Source organism: Rhamphochromis sp. 'chilingali' (assembly GCF_963969265.1).
Source record: "Rhamphochromis sp. 'chilingali' genome assembly, chromosome: 13".
Lineage (NCBI taxonomy): Eukaryota > Metazoa > Chordata > Actinopteri > Cichliformes > Cichlidae > Rhamphochromis > Rhamphochromis sp. 'chilingali'.
The window spans coordinates 5,750,611-5,766,858 of NC_137940.1; the positions used below are offsets into that span (position 1 = coordinate 5,750,611).

The following is a 16,248-nucleotide window of genomic DNA, read 5'->3' on the forward strand; positions in this document are numbered from 1 at the left end:
AGCTGCTGTTTATCTTTACTCAGGACTGATGTCTGGACTTTGTTTGACCTGCTAAAAGAAGGGTCACGCAGACCAAAAATAATAAAATAAGGGCATATTATTTTTCTGCATTTACGAAGCTATCAGGAATATCAAATGACCTCCACATTATAAGGTTTTGAATTTGCAATGCATTGCTTGAGGGTTTTGATTTAGACGTGGCTGTCTTAGTCACTGGGCTTCAGTGTTTACACTCAGGGATACTCTGTTTATACTCTATGAAAAAACGGAACTTATAAAGATAAGATAGACAACACCTGTCCTTGCTGCGAAGACAAATATGGGCTTCATCTGTTTTTGCTTCTGAAATGTTACGGGGACTCTGTAGATGCAGCCCAAAGAAGGAAGAGAAATACTGCTTTTAGTATTTGGTGGTTTTAGCTGTAACAGGTTTAGCCACTGATTAAAAACATAGGAGTGATTTTGCTTTAATTTAAAAATGGAAATCTCATTTCAACAAGGTCCTTAAAACAATTTCTCTATCTTAGAAATATTAAAGTTACAGTTCCCCCCCCCCCCCCAGCTTTTAGCACTGGTTCATACAGTTCATTTTTATTGGATTATTTGAACCCAGCAAAAAAAAGAAAAACGGGTAGTTCAGAAGTTGCTTTACCCAACTGCTTAAAACACTCTCACAATCTCATTGCTGCATCACAGACAGAGAATGTAAAGTGTATATATATAGTCTCCGTTGTATTTTTTTTTTTTTTTTGCATCATAAGATTGTTTTTTCTTGTTGTGAAATAATTTGTTTACTATGGTGTTATAGCAAGTGTTTTTATATTAGATTTTTCAGGACCTTCTGTATTAGTGTGGAAGTCACGAGAAATCCCTGATGACCGTTTGTATGTCATTGAACTCAGCTGTAAATATTTGCAGTTTGGTTAATATTCTATTTATGTTGGTGGAGATTGGAAATGCGTGGTTTTAAAGTTACTGAGTGCACATGATGTTTCCTTATAGTACTCCTTTAAGTACTTTTCTAAGTATTTCTTCTTATAAATGAGGTTCAGCAATATACATACCTTGAAGAGACGGAGTGTTTTTGTCCACTGCTTGTTGGAAGCTGAAAATGTCATTCATGTCACACTGTAATAGCTGCCATGCACATGGGAAATATTTGTTGTTCTCACAATCCACATGGTCTGTGTAAAAATAGTTCTGTTGCTCCCCACTACCCGAGCCACATCACAACACACACACAGTGCTTTTGAACAACAGTGAACTCCGTTTCATCCGCGTGAAACTAAGAATCCACAGTCCACTCTCTCTAAATCGTCCCTGAGATCATTAGCTCTCTCTGTTTTGTTTTTTTTCCAACACTCTTACCAAGTAGTCCCATCAGCGTGCGCAACAGTTCTCAGAAGATCAGAGGAATGATAACAAGCAGCTATTTCTGAATTGGGACATGGTACAAGCCTAGCATTATAAGGCTTCACGCTGAGCAAGAAGAGCAGCAAGAACCCCAAAAATCCTTTGTTCTTGTTCTCATTTAGTTGGGATGAATGGGATGCTGGTGGAGAAACGGCTACAGTGGATGAGATGTTTGTGAAGACACGAGACCTATTACGGTACATTTGCAAGTCTCACAAATACGACATGTATTATGACATGCCTTACTGAGTCAGACTGAGACTGAGTTACTAATTAAAAAAGGCAGGGATAAATCATTTTCTTGTTCTCACTGCCATGTGAAATGAAAGTTAACCATCTCTATCCACCCCCTCTCTTCTCCCTGTCCTTTAACAGGTATAAAGTCCTGGAATAAATCAATGTCATCTTTGTCTTCAGCTCGGCCTTCATATATAAATCACTGGACTCTTTATCCTCACAGTTAAACACAATCAGTGCATTTATAATTTAAATGTAGCAACAAATGTATTACAAAATGTAGCAAACAGATTAAGTAATAACTGTTCTTTTTGCTGTAGGCATCCTCTAAGTGGGAACTCCAGCAACACTTGAGGGAAGATGAACAACTTTAATAATAGACCAACGCGTTTCGGCTTGTGGCCTTCATCAGGGTCCCTGATGAAGGCCACAAGCCGAAACGCGAATTCTTTTATCCTTTCCATGCACCTTGGAAGCAGGTGAAGTTGTGCCAGAAAATTCTTTTTGCTGCGGCATCCTCTAAGTGGCAAACATCATAAAGAAAATATTTATACACTCTAATATTTTACCTTCTGTTTCTGTTGTTAGTTCAAACATTTTCCTTTAGAAAAATTGCACCTGTTTGATCCTTTTTTAAGTCGCTACTATTTAAGTTTAGTCAAATTTCCTGCATTTGGAAATCCTGCCAAAAATACTTTTACACATCAATCTGATTTTATCTCTACAGGTCCTGTTGATTTTTCATCAAACGGAAGCTCGACGAGTTGTCAGCTCAAAGTGAGTAAAAACAATAATGAGACTGCATTTGCTTGTGTGCTTGTTTGTTGGCAGAAGGGAAAAAACAGATCTTTTATGAGTCACGGACTACATGTTTAAATTTAACTTCCCCCTGGACATTTAAGAATTAAAATGTGCGTTGTCTCCGTCTGTTGATTATTAATGTGCTCATAATTATCTAATAAGCTCGGTTGATGAACATGATTGCACATATTTAACATCGCATCGACGTTCGCCGCTTTGTTACTGTAAATTCACCTTCGCTTTAAATTACTGCAGCTGTCTTTAGTCTCAGCTTTTTGTCAGATGATTTTATATGAATCTGAGGAGAGGAGATTTTTGTCAAAGCTTGCTTCAATTCCCTACATCTCTAGACTTGAATCAGAATTTATACTTGTAGATATTTCTTCAGTACTGTAACAGCTATTTTGATATAAAGTCCCCGAGCCACTTGAAAGTCAAAATCAACCACCTAAATAAATCAAGCCCGTTGACGTCAAACTGAAGTGTCATATGATCTTTGGTTTCATCTTCAGGTATCCAAGAGGGGGACATGTAGAGTGTGAAATCATTTCATGTTTGATGGTGTGATCTCATACCGCTACCTCCATCTGAAAAAAAGAATTATGAAACATGCTTGATTTTTTTCCTCTGTTGCTCTGATGTGGTTATTGCACAATGCTTTTGGTTCTTTGATGTTCTTGCAAAGTTCTGCCATCTCTTTTATGTAAGCCTTTGAAGTAGAGCTAGTTGCACTGCATAGTGATATGCTGCACTGTTGCTCTGGCAGTGTGGTCACAGTGTGATACTGCAGCAGTACTGGCGTTCATTTTAATATTACTAGTTTAACTATTCCATTTGATGTCTCTTTAAATTAACCTGGGAGTCTTTTCCCTCCCAACATCTGGCTTAGTAATCACTAGAATTTCACCAAATTATTTGAAACAATATTTCTGACCCTTATGAAGGAACAGTAATAATTGCTGTTATAACAAGTGTGCTGCGATAAAGCAGGTCAGCCGGATGACTTTCTGAACTATGTGCTTTGTACCACTAGGGAGCATCAGAGGGCTTTTAAGAGAATGAAAGATTTGAATACTTCATATTTGGCATAGTCAAGTTTGCATTAGAATTCCGCTTTTTTTTTTTTTTTTTTCCAGCAGGGGTTTGAAATGCTTTGTATGGATATATCAAAACAAATGGGGATTCGTATAAGTTCACTATAATTTCAACGTGAAGAACAACAGACGATGGCTCACAGGGGAACTTTAATAAAACATTTCATTAAAAGTTGGCAGTGAATGGGTGTGATATACCCAAAGGGATTCTGATGAAAACTTTGAAGGCATGTATTTCAGATTTTGTGCTGAGAAACATTAAAAGAGATGCACCTTTGTTGGGCTGTGTGTCATAAAATATTTTAAATGGAGAAACAAAACCCCCAACAACATATAAAGAAACTGGGGGAAGCAGAGAAGCTGAGAGGAGGACAAAAACAACAGTGTAAAACAACTTTTGAGCAAAGAATATTCGGCTCCCATTTGGTTTGAAATGCTGTTTGAAGTTTACCACGAAAAAGAAATCACTTTCATATGAAAGGGTTATTTTCAGACTTATACATTCCAACATCCAAACTCTTCTGCGCTTTGATGAAAAACACCGGAAAAGGTGATCACAGCCTAAATGTAATTTTGAGAAAATAAGCTTTTTATGTTCACACGCAAATTTATCCTTTGTGATAATGACGCTGACTGACTAGACTTTTAGTCAACTGTCTATACTTCAGCTTAATTAAACTTAAAATTTCTTCATCAATTTACATACTTCAGAATGCCTTCGAGCAGCTGACTTCAAAGTAATGCTTCATTTGTCTTCTAGGGCTTTGTAGCTCAGAAGATTTATTTTAAATCATTAATCTAATTTGAGAATTTGATGGGGTTTTGGCACTGCTTTTATTTTATTTTGGAATACTAGTGCTTTATATATGTTGCCATTTGGGAATGCTTCTGAAGATCAATCAAAATCAGCATCCGATTAGTAGTAGTCTGATTATGTGTTGCAGTTTCATTTTCACCTATATCTGCACAGTGATTCTTGTAGATTCACGTTTTTTGACATTTTTAACAATTAGAACTAAAACACTGTCGGACAAAAAAAGTCAATAACAAACTCGCCTTGATAAAGCTTGGCCCTAACACTGCTAATGAACACCCTTAATATCAAAAAAGTCTCACTTCAGAAATCTAAAAAACAACACACCCGAAAGAACCCCAATATCATTTTAATTAGTGCATTTAACATTCAAAAAAATGATACCTACCGAGAACATGGATGTGATCTATATTTGTATCCACTGTTGTTGTTTATGTGAGATGGGTTCATGAAATATTTGTGTTGATGAATTATTCATTGGACAGGAAAGCCAAGTCAAAAGGCATTATGCCCAATAAACATTAAATTTAGTGGAAGTAATAGTTGACTGCAAGTTATAGATACATCACCACTTCTAAATACTTGTCACCACATGCACAGGTTTCTGTTACTTACTTAAACAGAGCATTGTGAAGAAGCCCCAAATTAGCGATATTTGAAAGAATGACAAAAATAAATAAATAATTAAATAAATATATATCTATATATCTATATATATAGATATATAGATATATATATATAATTTTTTCTGTGAATCAATGTCTCACATAAAACTAAAAGAACGAAAATAAAAATCAGCTGGACTTTATTTATGTATAAACACAACATAAATTACTGTTAAGATGACTAGTACAGACATTTATTCAGTTTCTTAAAAAAATGCCATAAAACTCTTGCATAATTTACAAAATGTGGTGTCCCTGTGCTATCCAAGACAAAGCTGTGCTTTGTCCCACCGGGCAAAGTTCTTCATACCTTTGCTGTCCTTTTGTTGTTGTTTTTTTTTCTTTTTGTTGTTTTTTTTCTCACAATGAATATCAGGTACCGCATTTAAACACGTTTCTTTTTTTCCTGTTTAAAATTATCTCAACAAGAATAAGACATTTTGATGTTTACAGTGCTAAATCTGGTATACATAGTGGTTGTTTGGTGAGAATATTTCTATAATCAGAAGTCTCTGATTTCAAAACAGAACAAAACAAATACTCAAGGACACTGCTTGCTCTGGGACTGCACCCACGAGCCTGGTACTTCTAGAGAAGTGCAGATATGCATAATGTAAACATTTCCTCTGCTCTTACAATAATTTGTTGACCCAACTTTCCTTGATGAAAACAACAAAAAAACCAAAAAACCCAAACACCTAAATTAGCTCACTGATTCCTTAAAGACACCACTATTCCTCTGTTTCAGAGTCCAGAAGGCTTGTGCTACAGAGGAACTGACCTGTAACTGCCATGTTAAGGCGTAGCGTAGTTGAACATTTACTCTGTAGTGTCCAGGTCACAATGCACAGCATTGTTTTTAACTACTTCTGTTTTTCTCCTCTTTTGTTTTTCTTTTTTCTTTGTTCCTTTTTTTTTCTATTTTTATACAAAAACACAATAACACTCAGGGCACTCACCAGCAACTATTAATTAAAGTTGCTTTTCATTTCTGTCGACTGGAGAGTCTCCACCAAAACAAAGTCTCTTTGGCAGAAAGTACACCTGGTATTGTTACCTCTTCCCAATTTCACTTTGCCGGAGAAAGTGGATGTTATTAGTGCTGTCTGCTAGTTCTGGGTACTGCTCGATGGAAAGCACATAGTACCCATCATATCCCAAAACTTTGCCACTACTCAGAAGCTGCCTCTTCTCCCCTTCTGTCCAGGGGCGAACCCCTTCCTCACCGTCCCTCACTCGCTGCTGCTCTTTGGCCCATGCGCCTGCCAGGGCACGCTGACGTGCAAGCTCGATAACTCGCGCTTTCTCCTCATCCACTGTGGATCCGTAGCGGATATGAAAAGCCAGAGCTCCAGCACGAATCTCCACATCAGCAAATCGCCGAGTTCGACTGTCCATGACTGTGGTGGACTGGGAAACAGTCACATTGACACCATTCTCAAGAGTCTTGTGTCCACTAGTGAGGTGTAACGCAGCAAGGTCAGCATCTGGAAGGCCTGGCTTGACAAAGTAGTGGGTGTCTCGCCCTTCTATGGTAAAGTGGAGGTCTTCTAGATAGAAAGCATTGTTGAGGATTGATGCAACCTTGATACAGTCCTCACTGGCCACGTTGAGTGTGTGAGTGTGGACACTGCCCTTGTAGATGGCAAACATAACAGCCCTTCCGATGGGAGACATTGCAGCTGAGAACCACAGCCAAGACTTTTCACCTCTCCGACCTCTATTGAGATGGACCTCTGGCAGCCGCTCGAATGACAAGAGAGAGTGTGCTTGTCTGGTTACTTCCTGCTGGACCCCAGAGATAGACTGTAGGAAAAGTGCAGTGAAACGTTAATGCCTGAACATGGCAGAACCTGACTCTCCAGGCCATTTAGAACCAGCTACTGCTCTGCTTCAGAGAGTTTTTCATCCCCATCCAAGATAATGGTGTTTTCAAGCTGTGTTCTCAAGCCAAAAGTAGATAAATCCCCCATGACAATTTTACTGCAACACTTTTTTGTGTTAAGGCCTTAGACCAAAGGAGCCAAGCATCAAAAAGTAGTTTTAACAGTAGCGACACCAGAATATTATTTAGAAAATTAGACAGCTTTAAAATATGTTCAGCTCGTAACTAAACTCAGACAGCGCAAAGAAAACTTTTCCTTATTTTCTGTTTATTATTATGCAAATATGGCCCAATTAAAACAGATCTTCTATGAAAAGCAATGCAGTCCAATTAGGAAATGGCAGCTTCAAAATACAGAGGTAAAAGGAAAACAATGGGAGGGGAAAAAAACTAACACCTTTTTTGTAATCTGGTCATCTGTAGAAGCAAAGGTTTTGTCTCAGTCGCTCTTCAGTTTATTTTGGGTTCAGTTTTGTCTGAGAGACATTAATTTTACCCACCGGCAGATCATCCCACAGCTGACTCTTCCTCAGTTCATACGATGGCATGCTCAAGTCAAACTTTGGGACTGGAAAACCAGGAATGGTGTTGTGAAGATGGAAACCAAAAGTTACTAGCCAGGTGTTAACATCTGAAAAAAGGAAATGAATTGAGGTTAAAATCTAAAGTTCTAACTATAGTTAAAGATTTGAAAATGAACTAGCTGCAAGAGTATGGCTGGTATAGTTTAAATGTGCTGACACAGTGACAGTGCGTGTGTGTTTCATGATGCCAAAATGTGGTCCTGGGGAAAAATATTCTAGAGGATATTTGTAACTCCCTGTGAGACTTATCATCAGCTGCGCCTTGAGGCAACTGTTGTGATTTGGCACTGTATAAATAAAATTGAATTGAAAATCGAATTGAATTGAATCTGGTTAAGAAATGTGATATTTTCCACAATTAATATGGTGAGATAGCATATTGGTGTCATGGCTGCTGTGATTCCATCTCAGACTGATCTTTAGCGAGAGCGAATTTCTTGAGTACTCACTTTAGTACATGTTTAACGCTAATTTGATGCTTTTGAAAACTGCATATTGAATAAATTAATAGCTTATATGAATATACATGCAATATTCAGATGTTAATAAAGCTAAATTGGATCATCAGATCAATGACAATCATCACAGCTGTTTAGCAGATTATGGATTAGATTTAAAATTAACTGGCAATTCAATGTTTTCAGGAAAAGCTGCCAAGTATTTGCTTTTTCTTGCTGCTTCTTGATAAACAGAAAAAAATGCTTGGCAGAAAAATCAATCATGAAAATAATAGCAATTGTTGCAATAGCACGAGCAGCTTCAGGTGCACATCTTACCTGCAACGTATTCTTTAACTTCATGGACTTTGCTGATGGGGTTGTTATTTCTGAACATGTACAGATTAAAAGGGACTGGCTCTTTGCCAATTTTTTTCCAAGCAGAAACATCTGGAATGGTCCACCTTCCAGACATTATATCATAATCCTTCTCCCCAAAGTGCAACAGTTTAGTCAGAGGATCATAAAGGCCCCCGTGAAAGCCGAGCACAAGCTGGAAATCTGGGTTAGAGTCCAAGTAGACCTCACCATATGCTGTGTATAGAAGCTGTTTGACCAGGAGGCCGTTGCTTGTGAAGACAGCCAGAGGTGTGCCGGTGTTATCACAAGCAATATAGAACTCCTCTCCACTGCTGATCTCCATAGCAAACACGTGGCCTTGTAGGTCATAGTAGAGTGAGGTGATCTCTGAACTTGAGTGGTTGTATACGTGTGTTATTCGAGCCGGATAGCTCAGATCTGCATAAAAGTACTGCAGGTGCTGGCCCAGGCTGCTCTTTGTGGATACTCTTCGGCCAAGTCCATCATAACGATACTGAATTGTCCAGCCGCTGCTCTTGCTATAAACCCGTACCAAAAGGCCTTTAGAGTTGTACTCAAAGATTTCTGCTCCCCTCTGACGAAGAAAACCATCTTCATCCATTCTATACTGGATGTCCCCGAGCCGGGTGATGCGGTCTCGCAGGTCGTAACGCAGAGGTAAAAGTCTGGCACTGTTTCCTGCATTCAGCAGGTGCAGATTTCCATTAAGGTCATAAGTATAGCGCCACATCACTTTGTCGTTTAAGAATACAGTCTGGAGCTGGCCATCCACATCATACTCATAGCTGTACTTGGTGGTATTAGCAAAAGGACCAATCTTGATCTCTCGCTTGGTGACTCTGCCCACATCGTCATATTGGAAAGTAATCCAGTACATGAGTGACCGAAATATCTCATACTGGATTTCCTTGATGCGTCCATGTGCATCAAAGTGTTTGGTATATGTCATGACTGCAGTGGATATGATCTGATTTATATCATAGTAGATCACCCCAAACTTTCCAAACTGCTCAACCTTTCCTGAGATGTCATCAAACTGGTATAAGTCGATGGGAAGTGGCGTTTCGTTTATGACGCCTTGTACACTGGTGACACGCAGGCTGCTGTCATAAGTATAATCAAAGCGTGCATTGACCATGCCATCCTCACTGAAGCGGAAAATCTGCCGGTCGACCAGGGGACCCACTTGCCGGTAGCGAATAGAGCAGATGAAACCTTCATTTTGCAGGTTGACAGTCTTCAGCACACCTGCTGTTTCATCATAGGTGAAGCTGACCCTTGTGCTGTCATACAGGATCTCTGACAGTTTATTCTGCCTGCGGTACCTGTACAGGACTCTCCGGCCTGTGCCAAAGTGACCTATTCTCAGCAGGAGGCCATCTTCACTGTAGTCCACCGCTACTGAGGCATTGCTCTCTGGCGGGTGATAAAGGTTCCTGTAGTAACCCACTGAACGAATGGTCTGCATGGTGTAGCGGGCCACACTTGGCATGGTGACAGCAGATAGACGGTCGAGAGAGTCAAAATCGAATATATACTGTCGCTGGCTGTGAAGCAGGAGAACCATGGACTAAAAGGAAAAGAGAAAATAGGGAATATTTCCTTAAGTTGGATAATATTTCTGAAATGCAAGACATCCTGAGTGCAAGCAGGGTGTAGTAAGATATATGAAATATAGACTGAGTAGTATTACTGTTTTTAGTTGTACTGCCTATTGTCTAATTATTGAAAAAGGTAATAAAAATACTACATAGACCTCTGTGACAATCTTTATGTTTACAGTGTAAAATACATAAATGAATAAAAATCGACTCCTTAACTAGTTCCATGCTAATGACTCACTGTGCAAATAGAAGTAATATTTATTTTTAACTCATCTTAGCCAGGAAGTCTTATTTTAGCTAATTTACAGTAGATGCAGTTAGGAGTTTGGCCTGCCTTCCAAGCATTTACCACTTTTTTTCTGTTAAATTGTCAAGCCCAGTCATCCGTTGCTACACTGAGGTTTCCTCTGCTCCCTGAGCCTCCTGTGTTACTTGTGTCAGAGTGTTGACATGGCCGCTCCAGGTCACGCAACACAAGGATGCAGCCTGCGACTGCTAAGAAAAATCTCTGCATATGTTTGTAGCAGAGCGTCCCTCTGCAATTTTAAAAACACTGCAAAACAACTAAAGAATATTTATGTGGAAAAAAGGGAGAGAACGATATAGCACCGAGTTGCTCTTTCCTGTTTGACATGCACCACTTGAAAGGTTAGATTTTAAATTCTTGCAGTAAATTTTTCATAATATACATATGCAAAATTACACTCTTTAAGATGGAGTTTGCTCATAATGTATTGGTATTGATCAATGAAGCACATTCTTAGAATTTAAACACCACAGCAACCTGAGTGTTCAGGTTTGCTTTAACCGAACATATTAATAAACCATTAGAACGCAGTGTATGCATTATTTAGATGTTGCCAATTAATATGTGATAAATACACTCTTACAAGAATTCAACTTGTTTTTGGTAACCCAGCTGTAATTTTAGCAAGTGGAGACGGAGTCAGATGGTGAGGTGTAGAGTTTTAGAAGGTTTCAGCTATTAGAGGTATGTAATTGCTGTCTGTTATTTAGCAAGATCACACAAATTCTATTAAGCTGAATTCCTTAAAGGTATTTGCCCAATTGATGAATCCAGTGATTTCTAGATAACTTCTTTAACATTGCAAAATTGAGCACTGGCCTTGGAATAGTGTACATATTTTGTTACTGCTACTGTAGAGACTGTGGACAATATTAAACATAAATATTGCCTCCCAGCATTTTTTTCACTGGTGGAACCTCGGTAAGACAGACAGCAATTTAAAGAGTATACTGTTTTATTGCATATTGACTGTATCCAGAATGCAGTATCACTAAGTCATTTCATGTCTTTTTGCTCCCAGAATTTTGATGACTGGGTTGAGTTATAGGATGGTAGTTACAGATGGACATGCCAGATTGTCCTGTGCAGGGAAACCAACTGGACATTTTTAATTCTAAAGCTTATAAACGACAAAGTCATTGCCTAGTCCCTCTATAATAAGCTCTGGTACTTGGCAAATTGTAGCTGATTTTTCTTGTAAAATAATGTTATGTTAGGGGCTTGACTCGCCCTGTAGTGATATATGCAGATGAGCCTGCTGTACAATGCATCTTACATATTGCTTCTTCTAGTCATGTTATTTTCTTACCTGCTCTAGGTAGGTGTAGCTCCATATCTTCCCATCAGCAAACACCCTGGAAATCAGGCGGCCTTGGCTATCATACTCAAGCCTCTCAGTGGTAGGACCTCTCTGCAGGGCACTGATCTGCCCACTGCTTGTGCGACTGACATTAACTGGCAGCAGCTTACTGCTGGGTACCCAGAGAACTGGATGTCCTGCGGTGTCATAAATAATCTTTAAGAGGAACTTCCTGTGGTCATCATAAATTTTCTCTGTCCTTAGGGTGCGATCATAATCAACGGAAAGAATGTTCCGTCCGTTCACCTGTGGGGGTGAAAAAAAAATCAAGTTAAAATTGGGTTAGACCAAAAAATTCAAAATAAATAAAACTTCTCCTAAAACTAGTGATAATATAGTTTTGATGCTTGAAAATAACAAATGAGGACTGATTATACAACATTACAAATTTAAGAACAAATACTTTGATTTGATATCATTGGTCTTTGTCAGGATGGCTCTTTAAACTGTATTCATAGATTTTTTTTTTTACTACAGTTGTCACAGAGATTAACACCTCCTTCACGAGGCTCATTAAACTGAGAGACACTTTGGCGATCGTTCAGGTACACTTAAATCACAACCTCCTAAATTCAGTGGAGACAAAAAATTACCGTGAGCCAAAGTAACCACCCAAGTTAAGTTCATGAAGTGCCTTAAATCATAAGACCCGTGTCAGATTCTAGGAAGCAGGAGTAAGAAAAGGAGGAGTCATGTACAGTACTAGAATATTGATAACCCTCTACATCAGGGTAAATGTTGTGACTGATAAATCTCTATTGAAGGAAAAGAGTGCAGAAATATTTTCCAAGGTTATAATAAGGACAGAGACAGCCACCAATATGAATTTGGACAGTTTGATCTGGATTTTGCATAAGTAAGTTGGTTGGATTATCTAAATGTGCTACAAGGGAAAAAAAAGTTAAAGAAAAACCTTAACATACCCTCAGCTTGCGTCCAAACACGATAACTTTCCCTCTGGCTTGTTCTTTGCGGAAGCGCCACTCTACCAAGTTTTGCCCACTCTCCCCTGGCAAGCTCATGTTGCGTCTGGCTACAGTCGGGTTGGCAGCGCCTGCCAGGATGTGGGGCTCTGTCTGGTAGTGGGTGTCCATCCCGTTGGCATAGGTAATCCTGAGCGAATTGTCATACCCCACTTGGTAGCTACTTCTACACTGGTCTGTTGATAGTAGACAAAAAGTGAAACTTTTGAGGCAGTTACACACTGGAACTGATGCTAACAGTCTTCTGGGTTGATCAATGGTTGTCTGTGAAGATGCTACAAGTTCTTAGCATTTCAAATTAGTACATTTTAAAATGAAGAACGATCATGGATGACGTGCTAAAATAACTGGGCCATCTGGCTCAGGCGGAGCGCAGAAACCACTTAGTTACAAGGTTGATACATCTCCCTGACACCCAAACCCACACACTGAGAGAGTAATCATTTACACTGTCGTCTGTCAGGCTTTCGTAATGATACACGACTTCAGCTTACTCAACATGGCCCCGCCGACCCCTGGAACAATGACAAATAACAACTTACAAAATAGCCAACTGAGCTGGGATGATGCGATTCGAGGCCTTACCCTGAGCCAAAGTGTAGAAGGCACGGACAATTGAGGTATTTGTTGTGATGCTGATTTCCTCCTCTGTCATGGAGCTTTCAATATCCACCGTCAAAGCGCTGTATAGGTCCGTGTACAAGTTATTCACCATTCCAGTGGGAAACGTCACATTCATTAGGCGTCCTTCACTGTCATAGCTGGTTGACAAAAAGAACATCGAATGACAAAGCATTGATATGTATGAGGGCTCTCATAGTGCCACAGTGCATTCAATTATCAGCTCTTTTATACTCGTTGAGTAAAACCATCGACTTTCTTGTAATTAAAATGTCACATGTTCAATTTCCTGAGCATAAGTGGAGGCATGTCTGTATAAACCCTAGGCAAAATCCAAATATTTAATATGGGAGAGTGACACATCTCATCAGCTATCACGTTCATATAAAAAAAATTACAGAGACTTGTAATGAATTCAATTATTTGGATGATTGATGTGCCATTATAATCTTAACTGAATTCTGCTTTTTTAGTTGTAGTGAGGATATCATTCATGGCATAATGTGACATGACAGCAAATTAGACAAGGGAGAAAGAAAATCAATCTCTGGTAGCCCATGCTACCAAAACAAAGCCCGGTCATTATGGAATAATAAATAATGAAATACAGTGCAGGTCATTTTGCTTTTAAAGTGTGCCTGTTAACCCAACACACTAATGTCACCATCACTACTGTCACCTACAACATCATTAAACACGGTTCAGTAAAAGAATAAAACACTTAATTTGCAATGACATACTGAAGTCAAACTAGGCTATTTTGCTATCTGAGGCAAATTTTATAATTAGATTTCAATTAAATGTGCACCCTAAAGCAGTTCGCAGGTAACTGTGGTTCCCAATTATAGAGTAAAGTTGTACTAAGCTGTGAGACGAGAGAGACCATGCACAGCATTACACACATTCAAGAACATATGTGGCAAACATACTTGTCTTTTACCTCATGATGTACTGCACAACTGTGTGTAATCATAATTATGGGCTGTTTCCATATTCTGAAAGCTTAATTAAAAGCAACCCAACTCAATATAGCAATCACAGAAAGGTTTCCACAAAATGTTCTTGCCAATTGCTATCATACGTACTCGTAGAATGTTGTCCAGCCAATCTCTGATGTCTTTGTAGCCAGCAGCCCATTATTGCCATGGTACGTAAGAAGTACCAGCTCCTGACCCTGTGCTGTGAGTGTCTTCAATCCACCGTTGGTGCTCATGGTCATCCAGATCACCTGGTTATCAGGTGCGACGATACGCACCGGCATGCGATTGGGATCCCTACGAATTCTCAGAGTGTTGCCACTGCTGTCAGTAACAGCTGTGATGTCATTCTCTGTGCTGTAGCTGAAAGTATATTTCAAGTCACCAGTCAGCAAGCTTGCAGTGTGTTGGTGGGTACCATTGCTGTCAAACACATACAGCTCCTGGGCATCAGGGGAAGCCACTTCGTATGTATTGGCACTGGAAGTTGGCCCGTTTCTAGAGATGGCCCGGATGCGGATGTTGCCCAGGTCTGCCACGTAGAGTGTTCCATCTGGAGCTGCCACTAAAGAAGATGGAGCATTGAGCCTTGCATCTTTGGCATAACCATCCCCTGTCTGGTAACAGTCGCAGTTGGCATCATTTTTGCAATCGCAGTCGGAGGGAGCCCCGGCCAAATGCGTTATCTCACCATCCACAGAAACCTTCCGGATCCTGCTCATCTTTCGCTCATCTGTCTCTGCTACGTAGATGGTACCATGGTAAGATATGGCAATGGAAACAGCGGATTCTAGAGGGGTTAATTGTGCCCTCTGACCACCAGCCACTCCCCGCTCCAGTCCAGCCAATGGGCAGTGGTTAGGTCGGCCAGCTGCAATGCTGACTTGACCATTTTCTGAAATGCGCAGCACTATATTGTTGTCCAGAACATACAGCGAGTTGTCCATTGGGCTAACTGCTAGGTCTGTGGGCCACTCCAAAATCACCTGAAATACAGGTATCAGTAGATTAGCCCATTTAATGACAATGTTACCCGTCAGTACATCAGTATACATTTTCAGACAATTTCTCTCCATTGACATTTATAGTGTTACTTCCTTGCTCTTACCATAGTAATTATATTTCTTTTGTATATAAGAATGCACTTTATGATGTGTGTTTTTCACAGTATGTGTCAGGAGCAGATTGAAGCCACAAAGAATTCTTGGTATGCCAACACACACACACTAAATAAAAAAGTTCTCGAGTCTGTTCTAATTAGGAGCAGAAGTTGTACCAAGAATGAAGACTTAGATAAAAAGGAGTTGAAGCCCCGACCTCTTTCTGACCTTCAAACAGTTAGCTTTGAACAGCGGATTGTCAGTCTCAGAAAGTTGCACAGACACAGCAGTGCATAAATCGATGGTGAAAAGATGTAGGGGAAGGGCATTTCTGAAAATATTTGACCATCTGTCAAGCAAATCTGATGAGCCTCTTAAACTGAGTTACATGTGGACATTAAGTACTGTTCTGTAAAACGAATTTTAAGTTTACATGGTTGGTATTGTCCAAAAAGAATGATGTCCTAGCAGAAAATACATTTGTGCAATTCTGTAGTTATGTGACACCCCTTTGCATTCAGCACACAGTAACATCACCTCGTTTTCCCATAAAGGGTTTTAGATCTACACAGCTGAAATATACTTTTTTAATCAGCTTTTTGGTGATGATTTTAAGATATATCGCTGATGCAGGAAGGATTAGCTCTCATTCTATTATTTTTTTCCCCCCAAACTTGGAACAAACCATATGATATTAATGGGCCAGGAGAATGAATACCTAAGGGATATAACATTAGCTCTGAGCTCTTCAACCTGGGACTGGGTAATGAATTTAATATAGCAGATTAAATATAAATAAAATTAAAAAATAATTCATACATTTAAAGTGACATCATTATTAACCATGTCTTGCAATAATAATAGGTATATATAATGATCCAAAAACTACTGTAAAACCACAGCCAGCCATTACAGTCTCCTTGTCAGAAATGTGTCATTGAATAAAAAGCTTATTTATAACAGCACAAATGACTGGTCTGGCCTT

At 39.3% G+C, this 16,248-nt stretch overlaps 1 protein-coding gene across 9 annotated transcripts in view; it reads right to left on the minus strand.

Annotated features, from left to right (window-relative positions):
• Positions 1-3,797: 3,797 nt before the first annotated feature.
• The window catches only part of LOC308408365 (teneurin-3), a 139,250-nt gene continuing 126,799 nt past the window's right edge, over positions 3,798-16,248 (minus strand). For all 9 annotated transcript variants that reach the window (XM_080900556.1, XM_080900557.1, XM_080900555.1 and 6 more), the window contains 7 exons: positions 14,272-15,149; positions 13,151-13,326; positions 12,506-12,741; positions 11,532-11,828; positions 8,270-9,881; positions 7,410-7,540; positions 3,798-6,830 (listed from right to left, as the gene is read on the minus strand). In XM_080900556.1, the coding sequence (XP_080756682.1) occupies positions 6,078-6,830; positions 7,410-7,540; positions 8,270-9,881; positions 11,532-11,828; positions 12,506-12,741; positions 13,151-13,326; positions 14,272-15,149 (4,083 nt within the window). In that variant the 3' untranslated portion in view covers positions 3,798-6,077. The remainder of the gene's footprint in view (positions 6,831-7,409; positions 7,541-8,269; positions 9,882-11,531; positions 11,829-12,505; positions 12,742-13,150; positions 13,327-14,271; positions 15,150-16,248) is intronic.